General features: G+C 44.1%; 3 protein-coding genes across 5 annotated transcripts in view; 2 read left to right on the forward strand and 1 right to left on the reverse strand.

Annotated features, from left to right (window-relative positions):
- The window catches only part of USP3 (ubiquitin specific peptidase 3), a 58842-nt gene extending 47248 nt beyond the window's left edge, over positions 1-11594 (forward strand). For all 3 annotated transcript variants that reach the window (XM_065733541.1, XM_065733540.1, XM_065733539.1), the window contains exons 4-15: positions 4-87; positions 1606-1687; positions 2756-2838; positions 3294-3407; positions 4018-4131; positions 6772-6918; positions 8379-8485; positions 8662-8742; positions 9045-9163; positions 9320-9433; positions 9550-9617; positions 10631-11594. In XM_065733541.1, coding sequence (XP_065589613.1) covers positions 4-87; positions 1606-1687; positions 2756-2838; positions 3294-3407; positions 4018-4131; positions 6772-6918; positions 8379-8485; positions 8662-8742; positions 9045-9163; positions 9320-9433; positions 9550-9617; positions 10631-10796 — 1279 coding nt within the window. In that variant the 3' untranslated portion in view covers positions 10797-11594. The remainder of the gene's footprint in view (positions 1-3; positions 88-1605; positions 1688-2755; positions 2839-3293; positions 3408-4017; positions 4132-6771; positions 6919-8378; positions 8486-8661; positions 8743-9044; positions 9164-9319; positions 9434-9549; positions 9618-10630) is intronic.
- Positions 11595-15803: 4209 nt separating this feature from the next.
- On the forward strand, positions 15804-18623 carry FBXL22 (F-box and leucine rich repeat protein 22). Its single transcript, XM_065734284.1, has 2 exons — positions 15804-16139; positions 18074-18623. Exons 1-2 carry the CDS (start codon positions 15805-15807, stop codon positions 18417-18419), a joined length of 681 nt encoding a protein of 226 aa, XP_065590356.1. The 5' UTR covers position 15804; the 3' UTR covers positions 18420-18623.
- A 2486-nt stretch (positions 18624-21109) lies between these two features.
- HERC1 (HECT and RLD domain containing E3 ubiquitin protein ligase family member 1) overlaps positions 21110-22107 on the reverse strand; it is an 88362-nt gene continuing 87364 nt past the window's right edge. The window contains exon 78 of the mRNA XM_065733531.1: positions 21110-21775. Coding sequence (XP_065589603.1) covers positions 21590-21775 — 186 coding nt within the window. The 3' untranslated portion in view covers positions 21110-21589. The remainder of the gene's footprint in view (positions 21776-22107) is intronic.

Below are 22107 nucleotides of genomic sequence, written 5' to 3' on the forward strand. Positions count from 1 at the left end.
CAGTTATCGCTGTGATGACTTTGTAGTGAATGATACCAAGCTGGGGCTGGTACAGAAGGTCAGAGAGCACCTACAGAACCTGGAAAAGTAAGTGGTGTGTGTCCTTCCAGGCTGCTTTGGGTAGTACTGCACCATTAAATGTACTGCTGTTCTCTGTGTGTATTTAGTACGTGTGTTTTGGCCATCCTATGAGTGTGATGCTGTGCATATCTGGAAATGCCTTTTCATTACTGAGGAGCAGAGTGGAAGAGCTTTGGCTGATCATGTGCATCTTGTTTCTTATATGCTGTACCTTTAGAGGTTTGCCTGTGCAGCGATTTAGAAATGCATTCATTTTCTTGCTTCCTTGCCAGTAATTCCTATTTTGTCCCTTAGAAATAGGACAGGATTTCCAGAACAGAATCACAGCTTTATCAGAAAAAAATTCTGAAGCAAAGAAATAGAAACTGAAATGCAGGTGGAAGTAGTTTTCATATTATTTGCATAGTTTGGTTTCCACGCAGAAAGACTGAAAAGTTTATGAACTTAAATTCTGCTGAAGAAACATGCATCTCCCGTGGCTTTATCTGGCTCTCTTCCCTGGAAAAGTGAATGCTGTAATCTCTGCGATGCAGATGCTGTGGCCCGTGCTAGATAGCAAATGTTTTTTCAGTTTGCTTGCAGACCTTCTCTAGTAATAAATAGAAATATGTGTGTGTACAGTGCTTCACAATCTATTTTAATGCCCCAGAGTTCAGATAGCACTCCTCTGAGGTGTCAGTGTCTGGGTCCTTCCTGAGTGTGCTGGTGCCTCCATAAGGAGCATTAGCACACTCAGGTGGTGAGGTGTACAGGTGTGTGGCACTGTAAGAGCACACCTGGGAGGTGTAGCTCTTCCAGGGGTAGATGACACAGTGGAGGATTCTGTTGTGTGTAGTGATGGCTTTTGAACGTTCAGAGGGCTTTTCGGTTCAGAAACAAAACCGAAATAAAACAAAGCCTAAAAGCTGGAACGAGCTGCAGTTCTGCTGTTAGAGAGAAGTCCTGAGTTACAGAATCCAGGCCCCTGGTTTCCAGCTGTGGAAGAGAAGCTTATTGTTCTTGTGACATTGTGTTCGTCCTACCCAGATGCTACACCCTGATATGTTAATACGTCAGAGGAGTGAGCTGCAGTGAATTGCTGACTGCAGTTCAGATACTTCTGGTCTTTGGTACAACTTGGCTTTGTCCTGGCTTTCTGAGTTCAGGATGACTCTTTGGCAGAAGTATTTTATGGAGAACTCTCTGTTAAGCACTCCTTTGGTTATGGGAGGAAATGAAGCCTCTTTCAGCTCGGGAGGTGGTATACAAGGGCATGCCTCAGGGCACACACTGCATGTGCAGACCCTGACACGACGAATTTGGACGTGGGTGTTGAAAGTAGGATGTGCATCTGTACTCTATGCATTCTATTTTAAGACTGTGAAAAGCATGTGTAGTGATCAGGAAGCTCTTTGCTGTCTTAATGACAGCTGATGGCAGATGTGATAGCTGTGGTACGACACTGGGATGATTATCTATCTGGTGTCCATTTCCTGCAAGATTTTGTGTTTTAGTAAGTAACATATTTTAATTGCTTCCCAACAGTTCTGCCTTTACATCAGACAGACACAGGAAAAGAAAACTATTGGAAAACTCATCTCTGAACAGCAAGTTACTAAAAGTAAATGTAAGTATAACAGAGCTAATACACTGAGCTTTGCTAAACCTCTCGAGGTTTATAGTTGGCCTAGATTTAAAGTACTTGAACAGTTAACTCCTGCCTGGTTTACATTCTCTTTGTCATGTCCTGACCACAGTGAGGAGGGAGCCCCTTCTCACTAAAGAATGTTACTTTGCTGTACTTCTGCTGGGCTACAGTTTGAGCTTCCCTTTGTTTCTTGGGATCAGTGAGCTGGGAAGCAGTGCGTCCCCTCTGAGATTTAAACAGCTAGAAAGAAGGTTTTATTTTCGTTTTACCTTATTTTGAGCAGATAGGGCATTTTATTTGTTCCTTTTAATGCAGAAAGAAGGCAGAGAAGCAGATGCACTGCCTTTGTCTGAAGGGGGATAGGAGAGTACTTAGGAAAAAGTGGAAAAGTAGAAGTTCTAAGAAGCATCTGGTGAAACTTGCTTTCCAAAGCAGCTGTGGAATATTCTGAAGACTGTACTCCCATCTCATGTTCCCGATGTAGAACAGTGCCCACAGTCCAGCCCTGGCTGAAAAGCTGCAGTGTTTTCCAGTCAAAGAATGCCCCAAGCCTAATGCCTGTTTCTGGTGGCTGCAGTTGGGGGATCTTCTAATCCTCATAATTTCTCCCAGATTTCAGGGAGGGGGAAAGGAGAGAGCGACTCAGCTCTGTGTGGCTGCCTTGTTTGCACCTCTCAGCAGAGGGAGTGTGGAGCAGAGCAGTGTCTCCTTAGGCTTTGGGCATTGGAATTCCAATGGAGCTGAAGTAATGGCTGTCTTCAGCTACGAGAAATAATTGTTTGACTGAGAAGTGAAGAAGTTCTGAATGTATGAATGGAAGTAAGAGGGGAGGGTTGGTGGAAGCAAAGCAGTCAGTGATGTTTTGCAAAATCTTTGGGTTTAGCTACTTGGAAAATGTGCCACCAGGGTTGCTTTGGCTTTGAAACTGTTTTTCAAACACAGTAGTTATTTATTAAGGTTTGTGTTGATACAGCAGTAACAGCTCTGTCGTGACAAAGTGGGTGAGCAGGGATGTATGTTTCTTAACCCGACTGTCCTCACTTCCAGGGAAGCACCACTGCCCTCTGTGCCACGGGCCTTCGGAACCTGGGGAACACGTGTTTCATGAATGCAATCCTTCAGTCTCTCAGGTACTTCCTCTCTGCCAGTCAGGGCTGAGCTCGCCAGAGTCAAAGCACGTGCTTGCATTCAGTTACTGGGACTGCTGCAGCAGCGAGCAGAATCAGTAAGGAGAAGAGCACCTCACTTTAACTTCCTTAGCAGCTGCAACCTGCTTTATTTTTAGGGAATGTTTGATAACTCAGTACCTGTTTGTCAAAGCAGAGCCAGAATGTACTAGTTCCAGGTATTTGGGGTGGTGGTGGCATTTACAGATTCATTCACTCATCTACAGGAGATAAGGATTTGTTACTGCAGTTTTTGTATTGTGGAAGGGAATATTTGAAAAACCTGTTCCTGCTGCCATTATTTATCATTGCTACATGAAGTTCTGTTCATGGATTTCAAATAACAGACTCCAGAATACATAACCTTCCCTTTGTTCTCTGCTCTTTAAGGATTTCACCCGTTTTTCCTTTTTCTCCAGTAACATTCAGCAGTTTTGCTGTTACTTCAAAGAGTTGCCAGCTGTGGAGCTGAGGAATGGGAAGACAGCAGGCAGGAGAACTTACCATACCAGGAGCCAGGGAGATAACAATGTGTAAGCTGAGTCTTCCTTGTTGTCACTGAACTTTAATGAAAACAGTAAATGCTCGACTTGTCGAGCTGCTGTACACTTTCAGTGTTACGGAGGCATAGAAAAATTATCCCTAGAGGATCAGTGTCATAGAAACATGGTTGGCTGCACAAAAAGCTGTAGCTTGCAGTGGGCTCGTGTCAGCCTTGTCCTGCAGGGGGAGGCAGTGAAACGCATCAGGAAGTGCTGGAGTGCCGTTAGAGGTAAGGTTAGGAAGCGCTAGTTACCTCTAGTCCGGACACTGCATGATGTAATTCCAGGTAAAATACCACCTTGTGGATGTGCCATTCAGAGCCTGTAACTTGTTCAAGCAAGTGTTGGGGTGACTGTGTTAGCAGACTTTACAACGTAATGCTGAAGGGTACATAGATTTCCATGTGAGGCCTCAGTATCTGAAATGTGACTTTCGAACCTGTCCACCTCTGATGGTATGGGTAGGATTTTGGACACAAACTCCTGGCAGTACTGGGATGTACTCACTCATTACAATTTTAACCAAGGTAACATCTGATATTTGTAGCACTGAGCTAGTGAGCAAACCCATATTCATCAGCAGCTTTTACTTTCTTTCCAGTTCATTGGTGGAAGAGTTCAGAAAGACACTCTGCGCTCTATGGCAAGGAAGCCAAACTGCATTTAGTCCAGAGTCTTTATTTTACGTTGTTTGGAAAATTATGCCAAATTTTAGGTAAGTTTTGTAAAATAAGAACGTTACTTTTAATTGTTATCTTTGTATTGCTGGTGTCCTGATCTCAAACTTGCTCAGTCTGGAAGATGAAGAATGCAGACTTCTGTATGCCCACAAATATGCCTGGAAAAAAATCTTTACTTACATTTAGTTTGTGTTCATCAGTAGACCTTTTTTCCCCACTCTTTGACTGTGTGGTGCAGGTAGCACTGTTGGAGATGGCAGATATCTCAAATTTAGTAAGAGAAATAAGACACTTTGTGCCTCATGGCATGGAAACAAAACTGCTTTAGATCAGAGTCATATTCCAAGCTTGCTCCAATAAGAAACTGATGTAGTAGGATCGAAAATGTGCAGGTCTAGATGCAAACGTACTGGATAAAACTTCCTTGATTCTCTGAAAGCACAGCTGTCATCATTAGTTGGATGTGAAATGAGGACTATAATAAAAATAGGCATTTTGTGCCCATACTGACTAAAAAAAAGAAAAAGACGATAAAAAATGGTTACTCGAGTAAATTGAAGTATCGTTCCTCTCCAAGGTCTCCCTGTCCTGGCCCTTGAACCTCTTTCAAAGGAGCACTGAAACCTGTTAGGATATATTGTGATGAAGGTAAGTTGCTCCATGTTCTCAGGTAGTAAAGATGCTGTTATCTGTTACACCTCTAGCAGTGCTGAAAAGATGCTGTGAACACACATGAGTAACCCAAATCACAGAAGTGCTTCTGTTCCGTTCTTCACACTGCCCAGTCTGTTTCAGTTGGCATAAGAGAATCAAGGAAGTTTAATACCAGTAGTTTCATGCAGTGACCAAAAACAGCACCCGTGGTGTCTCTGGCCGGTATTCACTATAATTCCTGCTAGGCTAAGCAAGAAGCAATTTAAGTAAGTTCCTCAAGCAAATTTTCAGCACTGTGGATTCACTCAGAGTTTTTTGGAAGTGTTTTTATATTGTTTTGGGGTTTTTACATTATTTTTCCCTTTATTCCCTCTTAGCTGGGAATGTGTGCATGATTAACTGATGAGAAACCACATGGAGAGTAGTGTCAGCTGCTCAATAAATCCCTGCTCCCACGTGGTGCAGTGAGGAGGCTCGTTCAGTGCTTGACTGTGCCCTGTAAAGATGATGGTGTTCCAGTTGTGCTTTGTGTGCTGCTCATGAGCCTGGAGGAGGAGGTGGATGGATCCTCAGCAGAGGCACTTGGAACTGAGAGCTGATGAACAGCAGGGCAGCAGCTCTAGCTGTGCTTACAAAGTGATGGGGGCAGGGAGGGAAAACATGCCTGGAAACTTGGTTTGATTTTTCTTTTAGCTTAAAGAGACATCAGTTGTTGAGGGTGTGTGCACTCCTCACTGAAAGAAAAACAGCACTCCTGCACTGCAAGTGCTGTTTTTCTTTCAGAGGTTACTGACTGTTACAGAAGGTTAAACAAAATAAGGGTTGCTTGGGTCCTTCATGGCACGTGTAGTCTGTGTGTAGAGAATACTGCTTATGGTTTTTAAGACTCATATATGACAAGTGTAGCCAAAGCATCCCTGAGCTCAAGTTCTGCTGACGAAGTCCTGCTCCCTGGCTGTTGTACCAAACCTGCTGCTTTCATTCTGCTGTGTGCCAAAATAGCCCATAGTTTCATGCTGGGTTGCAAGATGTGTTTTGTAGCCTTACTGCTGTATAAATAGTATGCTCTGTTTTCCTAGTAAATGTCCCCTGTCCTGTCTTGTAGTCAGGAAAAGGAGATGTCATCAGTGGGCTTGAAATGAGTTGCTTCAGGTGGCTGCAAATCGATGATATTACACAAGCTGTCAGGGAAACTGCATTTCAGCTGAAGGGCCTTTGTCCGTATCGTGGCAGTCTTTCCAAGATCTGCATCTGGACTTCAGCTTTTTATCAAATACAAAGCATCTTTAATCTATAAATAACTTATTGTTTGTATGCCAGCATAAAACCAGTGTGCCAGAACCACAGCCAGCAACGTGGAGTGATTCCAAAGGTTATTGTTTATTCAAACCCGTTGGAGATCAGATGTGCTGTCTGGAGTTCTTTCATGGGGAAGTTACTGCTGGGAAGCATCTGAAGCAGTGTAAATGCCAGAAAGGCAGTGTTCAGCTGCGTGTCATTTTCCCATCTGTTCAGTAAGCAGGAGGCACCAGTACTGAGTGCACTCCTTCGTCCTCATTATTTGGGAGTTCACACTGTCACTGAGAGGTGCATGGGAAACCAGATGCTGAGAGCGAATTCCTTGCTTCAGCGGGGAGGGGGACGGGCAGGGGCACAAACAAGGGCAACTGCCAAAGCAGCACGAGTGCTCCGTGCTGAGCTGTGACGTGACACAGCAGCAGTGTGCCTGGTGGTGTCCCAAACTTGCGTTTGCTGCCCGTAACTTGGGGTTGGAGTGGAGATGAGCGGAGTGCGGCTGTGCGCTGCAGCGGTTGTGCAGGAGCTGCTCCCTTACAGAGCTCCCACGGAGCGTTCCTGCAGGCACACGGGTCACCGGGTTCCTGAGGGAGCGGTGCAGGATGCACGTGGCTCTCCAGCTCCTGCTCACTGTTACTAAACAAACGTGTGTTCTCCCGAGTGACGTCTCTCTCTTGCAGCAGCGCAGCCCGTCCTTTGCTGACGATGTTCCCTTTTTGCTCCAGGGGATACCAGCAGCAGGATGCCCACGAGTTCATGCGTTACCTTCTGGACCATCTACACTTGGAACTCCAGGGTGGCTTCAATGGCGTTTCGCGTTCAGTAATTTTGCAAGAAAATTCTAGCCTGACTGCGAGCAGCAAATGCTGCATGTAAGAAAATTTTCACATTACTTCCTCAGTACCTTAGTGCCTTAGAGTCTAAAAGCCCACCCAGAGCCTGTGTGCTGACTGCCAGTGGGCCTTGTAGGTGAGAGAGCAACCAGAGCAGTGTCTGCGTGACTTAAAGCAGCTTTCCTGCAGACAGATCTCTGTTTTGTTTATCAACTGACACACACTTAAAGCTGCTGGGTTGTTTTTGGTCTTCGTTTTGCACGTTCTCATGCATCCTGACACAGCCACCCAGCTGTGTGTGCCACACACCTCAGAGTACCGCTCTTCCTGATTTGGGTGTGCTTTTTCTCTGATTAAAACTGACACTGGCAGAAAGCGTTTTAATTTGCTTCAGGAAGGAAGGTCAGCTCAGTTCAGTCCTTGGGTTCCCTGTGCAGGAGTTGAGTGAACTTTCCTTTCCTGTGCTGATGGCACACGGCCCCTGATCTGCTCCCCAAAAAAGCAAGTGTCTAAAATCCTCTTGGAATTGGACAGCATTTGGAAAGTAAACCAGATCTGTTTTCAAGATGTGCATTAAATGCATCTGACCCCAGGTGGAACTTACTGAGATACGTTCTGTAATTCTGCTCTGAGGTGGAATTTGGTAGCAGTGAACTGCCTTCTGTCAAGGGCACGCTGAGGCAGTGCATACTTAAATGGCTACAGGACACGGATGTGTGAATGCTCTCCTCTTGAGTGCTTGTTCATTTAGGCAGCCTTTTCCTCCTGCTTAACAAGCAGAGCTGATATTAAGTGTAAAGCTGATATCAAGTGTTAAAGGTGGAGCACTGATACAGAACGTGGGTTTTTGCAAGCTTGCAGCATCAGAACTGCAAGCACGAACTAGCAAGTTATTTCAAAGTTGTATAATGCAACTTAAAATGTTTTGTTCTCATTGGACTGTAAGGTCATTGCCTAATCTGCTGAAAGGGTTCAGTAAGAGACTTAATGAAAGCGTGGAGGTTGCTGGTAAATATTGCTTAGTGTATCTTAAAGCAGCGTAAGCTGACTTCGGAAGCAAAATGGAAGAAATGTAGGAACTTGGTTTAAAAGTCAGAAGTACTTGCTGCAAAGAAGGGCAAAGATCCAAAACACAATGGCTGACCTGCCTAAGAGGGAAGAACTTTTGTTGAAAATGGTTTGGAAACAGCCTTAGTCATGGGGCACCTTGCACAATGAAGGAGTCAGCAGTACTTCAGCATGGAAATACTCAGTGTCTGGGCAAAGCATATGCAGTTCAGTTCACGTTTTCTGGTGGTACAAGGTAAAGTATTACAGCAGCTAAATAAATACTTGCAGCAGGTAATTCTGGGATGGAGAAAGCCCTGTGAATGAACAGTCACTGTTACACGTGGACTAAACTCTGTGTAGCAGCAACAAGCAGTAAGCTAATTGTATGAGGTATTACAGATGAAGCCCACACCACATTTCTGATTTTACCTCTGTTGTGCTTTGCCTAGAAATGGAGCCTCTACCGTTGTCACAGCGATTTTCGGAGGCATTCTTCAGAATGAAGTCAACTGCTTAATATGTGGGACAGAATCTAGAAAGTTTGACCCATTCCTAGGTAAGATGCCCTCACATTCCTAAATAAATAAATAAAAAGGAGTGGTTGACACAAGGTAGCAAAAAAATCTGACACCTGATCTACTGAGATGCATGACTGAACCAGGGGTTTAGCTTGGGAACATCAAGCATTGTTGTATTCCACCCTAAAGCTATTTCTTTGTGCTTATTTTCCAGACCTTTCGCTAGATATTCCAAGTCAGTTCAGAAATAAACGTACTAAAAATCAAGAAAACGGACCAATGTGCACACTACGAGGTAAGAGTGCCTGGATCCTGAGGTCAGTAATGAGAATCACTTGTTTCAGGAGCCAGGTTATGACTTGGCACCACAGGCAGTCTGATACTATCAGAGGTTGCAGTAGAAGGTGTGAAAACAGTTTTCCATCTATGATGTGCTTCTGTAATAAACTGGGGCTGAGATGTGTGGTGCACAGGTGCAGATTAGTGAATGACTGCAACACAGGCACACCTTTATGTCGCTCAGTTCGCTGCATTTTATGTTACAAAGATCATTTGCTATAATCTTGAATTAGGTTTGTGTGTGGTTTTTGTTTCTAGATTGTCTCCGCAGTTTTACAGACCTGGAAGAACTTGATGAGACAGAGCTGTATATGTGTCATAAGTGCAAAAAGAAACAGAAGTCCACCAAAAAATTCTGGATTCAGAAACTACCAAAGGTTTGTATCAACGTGAAAAGGAACAGCGTGGCAGTGTGGCAAAGGGAACAGCTGCTCAGCTGTTCCTACACCAGCACCCAGCCCTCTCAGATCCACGTGTAGCAGTAAGGTCAGCCATTCCTCTAATGCCTCTCTTTTATTTGATTAATCCCATAGGTGCTATGCTTACACTTGAAACGATTTCACTGGACAGCATATCTAAGAAACAAGGTTGATACATACGTTGAGTTCCCCTTGCGAGGCCTAGACATGAAATGCTACCTGTTGGAGGTATGGAGGCTCCCATGGAAACCCAGGGAAAGGTGTTCCATCGTGCATGTATGTCTTTGTTACAGCTGACATTGGGTATCGCTGGAGTCTGAAGAGTTTTGTCTTTTTAACTGCAGCCTGAGAACAGTGGCCCAGAAAGCTGTCTCTATGACCTTGCAGCTGTTGTTGTGCATCATGGTTCAGGGTAAGTAATGGAGTAAGCCTGCTTCAGAGCACAGCTCTCCCTGCTGAATTCCATGCAGGTTTATTTAAGGCTTTTCTTCTCTTAGTGAATCTCGGTGTGTATATCACTGGTGGAAACGTGCAGTAATTTACAAGCTGATGTGGGGTACTAAGTTGAAATACATCAGACAGATACGTTTATGTAGTTATCCCTGTGAGTTCCCCTTGGCAGTCTCTAGGGGTAACAGCTAAAGTGAAAGAATGAGAAGCACCAAAACTAACGCTGAATAAAGGGTCCTTCCAGAAGTTAGTGCTTCATTTTGACATTCTCAGTATAAGGGAAAGGTATTTTTCTCTTCATTTGAAAGGCACACGGGTGTTTATGCCAGACTGCGTGTTTGGAACAGGAGCAGATGTGAGAGTGGCACAGTGAGGCAGGTACTCTGTATTTACCATCTCTCCTGCAGGATGAAACCTCAAAGTGAATGCTAGTGCCACAAAGCTCAGCAGGATTCATATTCTGAAGTAAAATCGCTGGGTAGGGGTTGTTCAGGTTTGTTTTTTTCTGTTTCCCAACCCTGGATTGACTGCTGAGAATAACTGTAGCAGTGACAAAACAACAGTCCAGGGAAGAAGTTATACCTACAGGAAGTCACTCTGCAGCTGTGAAGGAATTTTTCTAAAGAAATTACGTTGTTGATATCCAGATTTGATTCAAAGATACTAAACAAGGTTTTACCTACAGAACCACTCTTTTTTACTTGACGTAGATGGCAGACTATCTGAAAGACAAGGCTGCTGAAGGCAGGCAGCCTTTGTAGCATCACTCTGCATCTGCCTGGTGCTTTGAAGTCCAAGGAAAACCACAGACAGGAAGGGAGCCCTAGCGACCGCTGTAGAGAGCGTCAGTTCCTTTGTTCCTTTGGTTCCTGGGCCCTTAGTCTGCTGCTGCCCACCAGAAAACGTGTCAGGGAACGAGGTGGTCGGTCTCTTCCTGACTGTCCTTTCTCTCTCCCCCCCCTGCCCCGCTGACAGCGTTGGATCTGGACATTACACTGCGTATGCAGCTCACGAAGGTCGTTGGTTCCATTTCAACGACAGTACTGTAACTCTGACCGACGAGGAGACTGTGGTGAAGGCCAAGGCCTACATCCTCTTCTACGTGGAACGGCAAGCCAAATCTGGATCAGATAAACTTTAATACCTCCTCTTAATTCTCGCTTATCAAGTCCCCAGGACAAAACATTTCCATTGTTCCATAAATACTTGATCCAAGACTATTAATTTCATTGTGCACTTTTCAATTTCCTCTTGTGGGTTTTAGTTTCGTCATGTCAGTGGTAGCATTTGACTTACTGAACTTGGACACAAACTAACTTTTTTTAGTTATACCAGAAAACCTCAGCAGATTTTGATTTGCTGCTTTAGTTGTGATAACTCGATTTTTATATATATATAGTTTCATGAAATACCTAGTTATGACTTTTTTTATATTAATGTTTCCAGTTCTCACTTTCTAAAGGCACATTTACATCAGAGAAGCTTTCTGTTCTCCTTACGAGCAAGACAAATGTGCTTATGATCACAAAGAGCAATATAACTGCGTTGTTCTCACAGCTGTTATCAAGGAATTGCTTGCACACACTTTACCTCGTGCAAGGAAGTTAAGATGTGACCTCTGACCAATCATTCTTTGTCTGCAGAAGAGATGGGATGCGGCATCATTAAATAGAGCAGGTAATTGCTGCCATAGCTGCTATACTGTATTCAGGCTGCTGAATTTCATGAATCATTGTAAATAAACAGTTGGTTCACTTGTATCTATAGTGCAGATGAATCAAGTATTCACATATGCTTTTTCCTCCCCCAAAACTTAAAAAAAAAAAAAAGACCTTAAAATGTATACGTCTAAATTGTCTTGAGATTATTCTTTTTAATCAGACTTGAATTGTTAAAAGTTGCCTCTTTCTTAGACTGTAATCCTGCAGCTTGATCACAAACACTTTAAGACTCAGGACCCCAGCTCTCTTTGAGCTGGGAACTGGGAGCACAGCCCCTGAGCTGGAGGTTTGTGAGAACAGCCTTAGGTCTCAGTATCTTCTGTCTGCATACTTCACTTGAGAGTGAAAGGAGCGGACAGAGTTTGAGATGCTCGGCACAATTTTTATCAGTTCAAACACAGACTGAAGGGAGGACAGCGTGATGGGTAACCCAGAACTACCTGTTGTCTGCAGCAGATTCTGGTAAGCTGCAGTATTTATTCATTAGCCTGGTGTGGGATCTTTACTTTCAGTCTCAAGATTTACACTGATGGCACGACAGCATTTGTAAGACCTGACTGTGTCATGGAGAAAGACAGCTGTTCCAAGTTTCCAGCTCTACTCCTCTTCCACAGAGTGCATGTCAGATAATGTCTGCTAGTGAGATTTAAGAAAGGTGGGCAGGTAAAACTATGTTGGAAAATACAGGAACTCAGAAAACATCTGAAGTCTGACAAATGCTACGATTCAGTGCTTTCCTTGCACCCCTCCCTTCGTAGCTCTCCCCCATGGCCCAGCAAGGATCTGGGTGCTCCTGCCATCAAACAGCTTGGCGGTAAGAACAGAGTCTTGCTTCACACAGAGCGTGGTGTCAGTAAGATCTGCTAGCCTGAAAACACCCAAGAACCAAAGTTTAACATACGAGTACTCTTTTCATTGGATGCTCCTAAACAGACACAGTATGCTGTAAAAATTTCCCTGCAAACTGTGCTGTATAGCTCGACCTGGTGCACGTGGGTGAGCTCCCACTTCCTTGCTGTGGGTTACCTGGTAGCTGTACATCAACAAAATAGAAAGCACAGTCAGGTGAGTTCCTTTTCAGTAGTGGTCCTGTGGTTCTTTCAGATCATCTTAAAGCACGAGAGAGTGACTTACCTAACAAAGGAGCTGCAGAAAACGCTCCACATTGCTAATGTGAACTGAACATTAGTTAAAAGCTACTGTGATTATCTGATATTATATATATATACATATATGAAATAAGTTGAACAGCACACACAACTCTCAGTTGCTTAGATTGTAGCCAGTCCGTCACCTCCCATTTCTCAGTTCGTGCAGCCACAAGTGGCTCTCTGAGCATGGTGACATTTGGCAGATGTCACTGTGGCATGGGATGTGAACTATTTTTCACACCATTCGGACCCCACAGGGCAGTCCTGCTGCTCCCAGCTGCAGAGTGGACTCAGTTCCATCTATGCTGCTTGGCTTGCATTGCTTTTTAGTGTTTTCCTTTGGGGAATACAAACTGCACACGCAGCTGTGGGCCAGAAACAGCTTGACTTGGAGGAGTCAGGTGTGTGGTGTTCCTGCAAACCAGAGATGTAAATGTGCCTTTCTGTAATTGTAAGAACTTAATGTGTAATCTTCAGCGCCATTCACTTACTTGTTTTAAGCAGCTTCTGTTTCTGTCAATTCTGGGGTCAGACCAGTGTCTCACTTGAGCATTTACTTCCAGTAACATTCTCTCTGTTCAGGTCTTGGGCAGCGGATCCCAGCGTGGTCCGTGTGGGACGCGGCCGTGGGCACGCGGTGCAATCACGGCGGCCTTGTTCTTGCAGCACGTGCTCAGATGGACTGGGCCCTGGGCTTTCCTGGAGCGAGTACATTGTAAACCCTTTCCTAATTCAACTTTCTCCCACTGCAAAACCAGCTGGACAGCACGAACAGTTTGTTGTGGCAACACAAGTATTTCTCTTCCTGGTGGAGAACTTTGCTTATCCACTGTATTCTATTCAGTGTGGTGTCAGAAGAAAGAAAAAAGAAAAAAAAAAAAAGCACTGAACTGGTAACCTATACTGCACCTGGCCTGGTATTACGTTTTTAACCTTACTTGTATAGCCTATATTTATCTACTAGCTTGTGGGAGGGGAGGGATATCTCATTTCATTTAAGCCAAATGTTTCTCCTTACTGCTGATGATAGTACACACGAACAGGCAAGAGTTCGTCTTGCTTGTGTCTGCTCTGCAAGCAGCAACTGCTCTCTACACTTCAGAGACGTGCGTATTTTTCACCAAAATTTGTCTGACCAAGGGTTATCCTTTTTTTGTTAGTCACTGTTCAGCCATGTACACAACTGGAGACGTGATTAATGCAGAACAGAAGTGCACAATGCCCCGCTCTCAGAACACTTCTGCTCTCGTGTGTGGCACAGGGAGCTGTAAGCTGCAGCACTGACCGAGCTCCTTGTTTTGAGGCAGAAGGGGCTTCCCCAGCTGTTAGCTGTGGGAGATGAGAGTTAAAACATCTGGGGGGGGGATGGGGACTGTGGGCATGTTTCAGAAGCAGAAGACCACTTAGAAGGATTCTGCTAAAGCAGTGGAAAGCATTAACACTTGGTGTTCAACAGCGTCCCCCGCGTTTCATTGCTGATGTGTCTGTGTCTTACTGATGAGGTAATCAGCACCTTGAAAATTGATTCCAATGTGCTTTAGGATATCCTCAAGTACTGTAGTGCCATAGTTGTAATTGTTTACCATTAAAATTGCGTGTACTTTTCAGTGAGGATCACTGACTGTGCTCATCTCGTGTGTTTTTGGAGCATTCCCAGGATGAACGTGAATTCTGTCTCATGTCACACAGCCTTTACGGAAATTGTGCCATTAAAGTGTCTCTTCTTCCTTAGGCAGTGAAACTGCTCTTATCTTCCAATTTGAACAAGGTTGGCAGAGTATTTTAAGTAGTGAGGAAAACAGAATTAAGAACATTTAAGTGCTCTCACTGTTTAACCCCTCTATCAGACCCTGATCTTCAAACCTGGGAGGACCCAGCTGCCATGGCTCTCGTCATACAACAGCTGGTGTGTTGTCAGGCCACAGCGTGTCCTCCGAGTGCTTGAAGAGTCCATCCCAACTACAGTACCTTTATAATTTGAGTTTGCTTATTTGCTCATGTTTTTCCTTAAAATAATGTTCCCATGTTTATTACGATTCTTGAGGAGCCTCAACTATTTAAACCTCTTCAAAAGTGAAGGTAAGTTCTGAAAACAAGGAAAGACTGTGAGTTTGAAAAGCTTGTATGAGGACACAGAACAAGTCCAGCATACCCACAGAAGCTGCTGTTTTCCAGTGCTTGGCTTACCTGGTATGTGACATCAGCTCTTCTTCTGTGGCTTGGTGGAGGCCTGGTGCTACTGGCCACAGCCAGTTTCTGAGCAGGGGAAGGAAGCAGGACTACCCTTCTAATTCAAGGAGGATACTTAATGACAAAGGATATGAAACCAGGAGGGCAGTTACAAGAAGAAAGTTACTAACTAAAGAATGGCATGGATCCCCACTAGCTATTTCCTTAGAGCCACTGTGGCCAAGGAATATGCATTACTCATGCATGAGCAGGAGTAACAAAGTTCATGTGGCTGCAGATAGATTTCCTCTCCTGTTTTCAGAGTTCTGTTTCAGACTAAAATGTAGAAGATGAACTTAAACTTAAGGTTCCATTCAACCCCGTCCTACTGAGACAAATCCAGTCCCAGGTACTACGGATGTGCAAGTTTCTGGGGAAAAAAGTCCCTCAGAGGCTGATTTGTGCTGCAAGCTTACAGATCAGTAGCAGCACTAGAGAGGAGGCGAGTACAAGCCATCAAACTAACAGACACAGAACCACAGGGCTGCCCGTTACTGCTCTGCACTCAGTCCCCATGTGCTGTTAGTGAAGTTCCTTGACCCAGCCCCTGAAATTCCAGCGTGACAGTCCTTGAACAGGAGGCATGAGAACAAGGCCTCAGAAGAGTTAATGGAAAAGGATGAAATGATTGTACGCTGTAAAAACAAGCTTTGAAACACGAGACTGGCAGAGCTGCCCCTTACAGCACTACCTGCCCTCTGCCCCTTCCCATTCATGAACACAGCACAAGCTCTTTCTGTGCTAAGTACCAGGTCTGCCTGAAAATAAATAAATAAAATCAATCCCTTATAAGGGAGCGTCGTGTGAATGTCAGCTCCTGCTGTTTCTCCGCGCCCATTCCATTCCTCTGAAGGAACAGAACAACAGTTTCAGGCGTGAATTGTCCTTATCCTTCCTCCATTCTTAACTTCCTCACCAGTTGTTGGCCAAAAATAAACACCATTCCCCAACCATATATGAGCAACAGCCTTCTGCTGCTCCCGGCCCCTCCAGCAGTGCCAGCAGTGCCCCTGCAGCAGCAGCTCAGCTCCCAGCACTGCACAGGGCCATGCACATAACCCAGCTGAATCGGGAATGCCTCTTACATCTCTTTTCCTTTCTGGACAAAAACAGCAGGAAAAATTTAGCAAAAACATGTCACAAATTGCTAGAAGTGTTTCAAGATCCTGTGCTTTGGTCTTTACTGAACTTTAACTCTCCAGCGGAACTGCAGAAGCATAACTTCCTCCTGGGACCTGCTTTAAAGTACCTGTCCATCTGCTGGTATTCAGAGAGAGTCAAGGTGTGTAACATTGAGGACTGGATGAAAAACAATTTCCAGAAAGACTTCTGTAGCAGGCACGAAAACACTGTCACTGATTTTTTACTAGAAGTTGGCAACAGGTATGTGCTTTGGGTGTGGAATTCTGCATTGCTGTAGAGGTTAGCTGCTTTCAAAATACAGTTTGCAGCTGCTGACCCCTCCATACCGTCTCCCTGACTGAAACGGGGCTGAGAGTGAGTGCTCTGACTGTGCAGTTTTAATGTTAAGTAAGTTGATTTTATAGTGGCAATAGTGCATCTTCTCACTGAGTTTCTTTAAGCCTATTATTAGTTTTTCTCCTTTTTACTGGAAGAATGCTTGATTGATGATTAATTAATACAGGAAAGTGCAATACAGCTTAATAAATAGCTGCATGCCTCAGCTGAACCATTTGGTCAGTGCAGTAGTCCAGGGGGACCCCTAAGGGAAAGGCATGGTTTCACACAGCAAATGTACTCCACTATAAAAACAAGAGCCTTACCAAACAGTACTCCATTACTATTGAAATTTAAACTGTGTCTGTCTGCCTATGGATTTTATAAGCTACAGTAACAGGAAAGTGCCACTATGAAAAGCAGCTCTCAGAGCACTTCGTTTCTTGTAACAGCTTTAGTGCTACAGAGCAGCTCTAAGGAAAAAAAAGTGTTAAACTGCATGAGGAGGAGCAAACAGGCACAACCAATCCCAGTGCACTTTCGTAGCAGCAAGATTGGCAGCAGCCAGTTCACGGACCAGCACAGCTCTGTGCTGCAGCCAGCAACCAGCTCAGTGCCAGAGTGCTGAGCACAAAGCTCTGCTTGGAGCAAACTCAGGATGCAGGGTGCCCGAGAGAGGCAGCAACAGCACAATCTCTCACCAAGGATTAAAATGTGGGTGCAGAAGAGAATGCAAATTTTAAGTAGAAAGTGCCAGAAGTCACTGTGACAACAGCTGATAAGAACTTCTGACTAATTAGCCATATACCATTAGGAAACTGTGTGTGTCCAGGAAGGAGGGGCATGGGAAGAAATACTCCCTTAATTTTGGGCACTGGAATGTCTTCTACGATGCTACACTTACTCAACTAAGGAGGACACCAGAACACAGCTCTGCAGAAACATTTTAACACTGAAAGTGCCTTCTTCCTCTGCAGAATACATTACAGGGACACATTGTTTGCTGTACAAAATGCAAAGCGGAGGAAGCAAGGATTCCGTGGAAGTCCAACAACTGCCTCTCAGAGTTAAACACGTCACTGATGTCCAAAAGTTAAAGTTCCACTCTTAAAAATGACAGTTATATTAGTAGTGGACAATCTCTTCCATTTTAGCCTTCCCATGTCTATGCAGCAACCCTCTTAAGGCATCACAACAGCACTCCTTGCCCTCTGCACACAAAAAAATAATTACATTAATACTTAGCTTTACAGGTTCTTTAGTTCTGTTGATGAAATTGTGGAAGGTGGGTGGGTCAGATCCTTCCTTAACCTTTGCACACAAGCAATATAATTTTTTTAAAAAAAGCTTTTTCTAGTTTTCTGTTTCATTTAACGGTATTTATTACCAGATTCAGTTATCTGAATGAGTTAAGTGGGGACCAAACATCAACACTCCCCCCTGGGGAGCTGCTGGCACCTGCTCAGTAAAACCACGGAGTTGCAATGTGCACACAAATCCCCATCAAATCATGAGAGTGGGAGCACCCCACTTTCCTGTGCTCAGAACAAAGCTTCACTCACCCACAAATCAATTCTGACCCAAACCTATGATCTCTGCGGGGTCTTCATCAGCTTACACACACATCCACTTCCCCTCCTCCACTGTGCTGACTGAGCTGCAGCTGTTGACAGCAACAGAAAAAACAAAGGAAGGTAAATAAAGAGTGCTGTGACAGGCAGTGCTGAGCTTTGAGGCCTACGTGTGGCCCTCCCTACTCATGCTTCTTACCCCTCCTGGTGAAACTATTCTTCAAGGCACTGGCTTCTCCAAGCTCTGTACATTATTTATTCTGTCTCACCTTAATGCTTACGTTTCAGATGTCCAAACCTGCTCTCTCTGACCCTCTCTGGATGCGGCCACGTTACAGATGATTGCCTCCTGCTTCTTCTCAAGAACTGCCCAAGCCTCAAGACACTCAAACTGGAAAACTGCGTGCGGATCACTGACAGCACTCTAGAAGCAGTGATCCTCTATGGGGGATCGCTGCAAACGCTGCACGTGGATTTCTGCCGGAACATCACACAGAGCGGGCTGCAGAGAGTGAAGGAGAAGCGTCCTTCAGTAGCACTGAGAGCAGAGAGAAGTGCTAACATGATTCCAGACAGTAAGCCAGACAAAAAGCTGGTGTTTGAAAAATGGTCCAGAAAACTGGCTCAGCTTTGAGTGATATGGATGGTCCATTTCCACTTACCTCTGGTGGTGTAGCATTGCTTCAACTACCCATGGGTGCTGTACTGCACTCTGGTTTAAGGAAGTCCAAATAAATGGCTGAATGTTTTGTAAAGGTTGCACTGAAAAAAGGCATGAATTTTCACACCTTTTGAAGAAAAAAAACACCTCTGTTTTTGCTGCTCCTTGAAACTGGAAGAAACATGTTTATGTCACATAAGGCAGTACTTGATTAATTGAGTCTAAAAATCTGAATTGGAGAAAAGCAACAGCCAGAAGACCCTTCAAATTCTCAACTGTGACAACACAGATCATTCTGGCAGTAAAGCACAAAAAGTAAAAACTAAGCCTTGAAACACAGTAAAACTTTACTTACCAGAAGTGCTAACTTCAGCAGTTAAACTTCATCACTGAGTCAAAAGGGTTACACTGCACACAAGCATCAAATTTCCAGACTTGAACTGCTCATCTGTTCACTTTTTCTCTGGAGAACACCACTGCTCAGTAACACATTCTGCTCTTATCTGTCCCCTTATGCATGCCAGACACATGCACCCCTGCATTCCAGGGCTGGTGGCTGAGCCAACACTTGCACTGCTAGCTCCAGAGAGTCTAGCCTTGGACAATATGCTTAGCATACTGTGCTCCATACCTCATTAATCTGTAAAGGGACTACACAAACACACTGTCACATAGCTGCTCCTACCTCTGATGCGCATTTGTTATCACTGCTGCGCTCACACACGTTTCATCCAGTGCTAAAAAGCAGAAGGGAACGTTTCATCCAGTGCTAAAAAGCAGAAGGGAAATGACAATGCTGTGAAACAGCTCACAGCCAACGCAGCAACTCTGTCACCAGCAAGTCACAGGACTGAGCTGCGTGCATTCTGGAGAGCCTGTTTGTGTCTAATTGTTTAGGTAAAGATGACTTCAACTACAGTATATATGACTTCTACACTGGTCATACTTACTCTCCTTTTTATATACAAAAATGTTTGCATACATAAAATACTCTTAAACTGACAAAGTTACAGTTTTCTCAGATCATCTCCAGTGAGCAGTCAGTGCATTCTTTGCCTTCAAGCGCAGTTATGTCCAAGGAGTGCTACGCAGTGAGTGAACATGACTTCAGTCTCATTTTGATGTCTGAGCAACAGAAAGAAAGCCAGACTGCAGATTAAAAGGAACGTGTGCACAATGCCATGACAGTGACAACAAAGAGCTGGATAAAAGAAAAACAAGCACTCAGTAGCCTGAATCATGCTAAGAGAGAATATGCAAAGGACAAGCATAATTTAAAAAGGAACTGCACTCAATTTTTAATGAACATCTGCATTTATAACATCAACACCCTCTCTTAACCACAACTGTCTCCAAAAATACCTTCATTATCCAAGAGCCAAAACGCACAGCCCATGCAGAGCTGAATTCTGAGGTACAGTTCTATTACCTTTCGTATCTGACTGAACACACTGGCAAGCTGATAAAGGATAAAGGACATGAAAGAGGTCCAGTATACAGGAATAGATATCTCTAGGTACAATACCTATACATTTAAGCCAAGAGGTGAATATATTCCTCCCTCCACAACATAGTGATGAGATGCAGAAATCTCAGTCCAATCTGAAACACGAAGCAGCATCTGCCTGAAGTCAGAGCCCCAGCCCTCCTTTTCCCAGCACTTAACATGGCCCCCCTGGGTGTTTCATGCTACAGCCTGGCTCCTGCTCACTGCTGAAAAACCTTCTGCCTTCGTCACAAAGCCAGCAAGTCCCAACTGAAACAACTGCACCAGATAAAACCTGGAGCTGAAATTGTTTAGTTCTTTGCTCAGCCCTTTGTCCACCATGAGCTGGCAGCAGTACACCAACCAGTTAGTCTTGGACAACTGGGAAGTTTAATAATCCCTGCGAACCTACAGGAATGCCTGTGGTCTTGTCCAGACTCAGGGCAGTAGTGTATCTGGGGAGTTCAGGTTAGTGGACAACGCCCTCAAGGGATTCCAGGGAGGAGGGGAAGTCAGGCAGGGCAGCAGGGACACAGCTGGGGAAAGATGCACCCTTCTCAGCACAGTTACATCGCTCCCGAGCACAAAGCAGCATTTGCAGTTTGACACAAATGATGGTTTTGATACAGAGACTGAAGAGGATCATCTTCCACAGCACTAACCTGAGAACAAATAGAATTTCTTTGTAGTAGTTCCATCACTGTCCTACCCAAACATGAACCGAATGAGCCACACGCTGCTGGTTATAATGCCATCACAGCTGCACTGGGTACCAAATGCACACGGTTTACTAAAATCAAAGGCATATACTCAGAACAAATATATAATATCCACAGCTTCAACCACTATCCTGCCACCTTCATTTATTTGCACTCATTAGTTTCCGAGTCACAGTGGCTGTATATCATTACTGTCAACAAGTAATACTCTGGAAGAGAAGCGTCCAAATGAAAGTCAAGAAGGAGTCAAGTACAACTTTAACTTGTATTGAAGCACACGGTATAAACAGTGGTACACCTGCCCTCAAAGACATGAACACAGGGCACAGTCCTACCCAGCAGAGAGTTGAAGGATTCAAGGCGTTCCAAAAATCACGACCTGATGAATGCTGTGATCTCCTGAGACAAAACGAAGCAGTGTGAGGACTAAGGAAACCAACACGCAATGCACAAATGCATACAAGCAACCAATTGTCGAATTTGCTTTATTTTTCTCTGCATAAGGAACCCTGCACAGGCAATTCAAATTAGAACAAAATAAATATGTGAATATTCATGTAAAACTGTCCTTGCTAATGAACAATTATACACAATGTACAACCCTTCATGTTCACTGGGAGGGCTTACAAATGTACTATTCCCAACAAAAATGCACCCAAATGTCTCCATGCAAACTTATCAAAAGTGACCAAAAAAGGAGAAAAAAAAATTATTCATCATACTTTTTTTTTGTTTTGTTTTTTCTTTTTTACAATCACAAAAAAATAAAAACATCTAATTTTTTGTTACATTTAGAGTAACTAAAACGTGGCCACTGTTTATTAACACCTGCTTTTATGCTCCTAAAACATCTATGGTTACCATAAAATTATGTCGACAACAAATTGGACTTAGGGCACTATTTTCAGTATAAGGAAGATGATTTTGTTCACAGAATGTTAATAATCTGTGTCTGAGCCCTCTGCATTGTCCACATTCCGTGAGAGCATATAATTGTCCATATCTATAGACCTGCAATTATTGATTGCATAGCGCAAACGCTCTGCCATGATTAGTTGACTGGAGTAAGGTGGGAGCCTCAGTTGAAAGAAACAAGTCTGTGAGGTAGGCAAGCTGTCGTAAGGCTGTGGAAATGGATAAAAGGTGGGACACTGGTAAGTTTGTGAATGTAGTAAAAAAATGCAACATAGCCACAGTTCATCACTTCCACCTTCCCTGCCTCTATCGTTCCGCATTTTCTCAGTTTACCTCAATATTTCTCTTCAGAAGCAGACTAGCATCCCTTGTTTGCATCTCCTGTTTCCTCCTGAAGCACGTGTCAAACTAGTGCTATATCAACTGCTCTGTGAATTACTCAGCTCAGTAAGGAAACACAACTATTCAAACTCTTGATCACAATATTTAGCAACCCACTGGAAGATAACAAACAACGTTCACATTTATGTATCGCACCCTG

This window comes from Cyrtonyx montezumae, unplaced genomic scaffold, assembly GCF_038088225.1.
Source record: "Cyrtonyx montezumae isolate F1298 unplaced genomic scaffold, pur_monq_1.0 scaffold_17, whole genome shotgun sequence".
NCBI classification, from domain to species: Eukaryota; Metazoa; Chordata; class Aves; order Galliformes; family Odontophoridae; genus Cyrtonyx; species Cyrtonyx montezumae.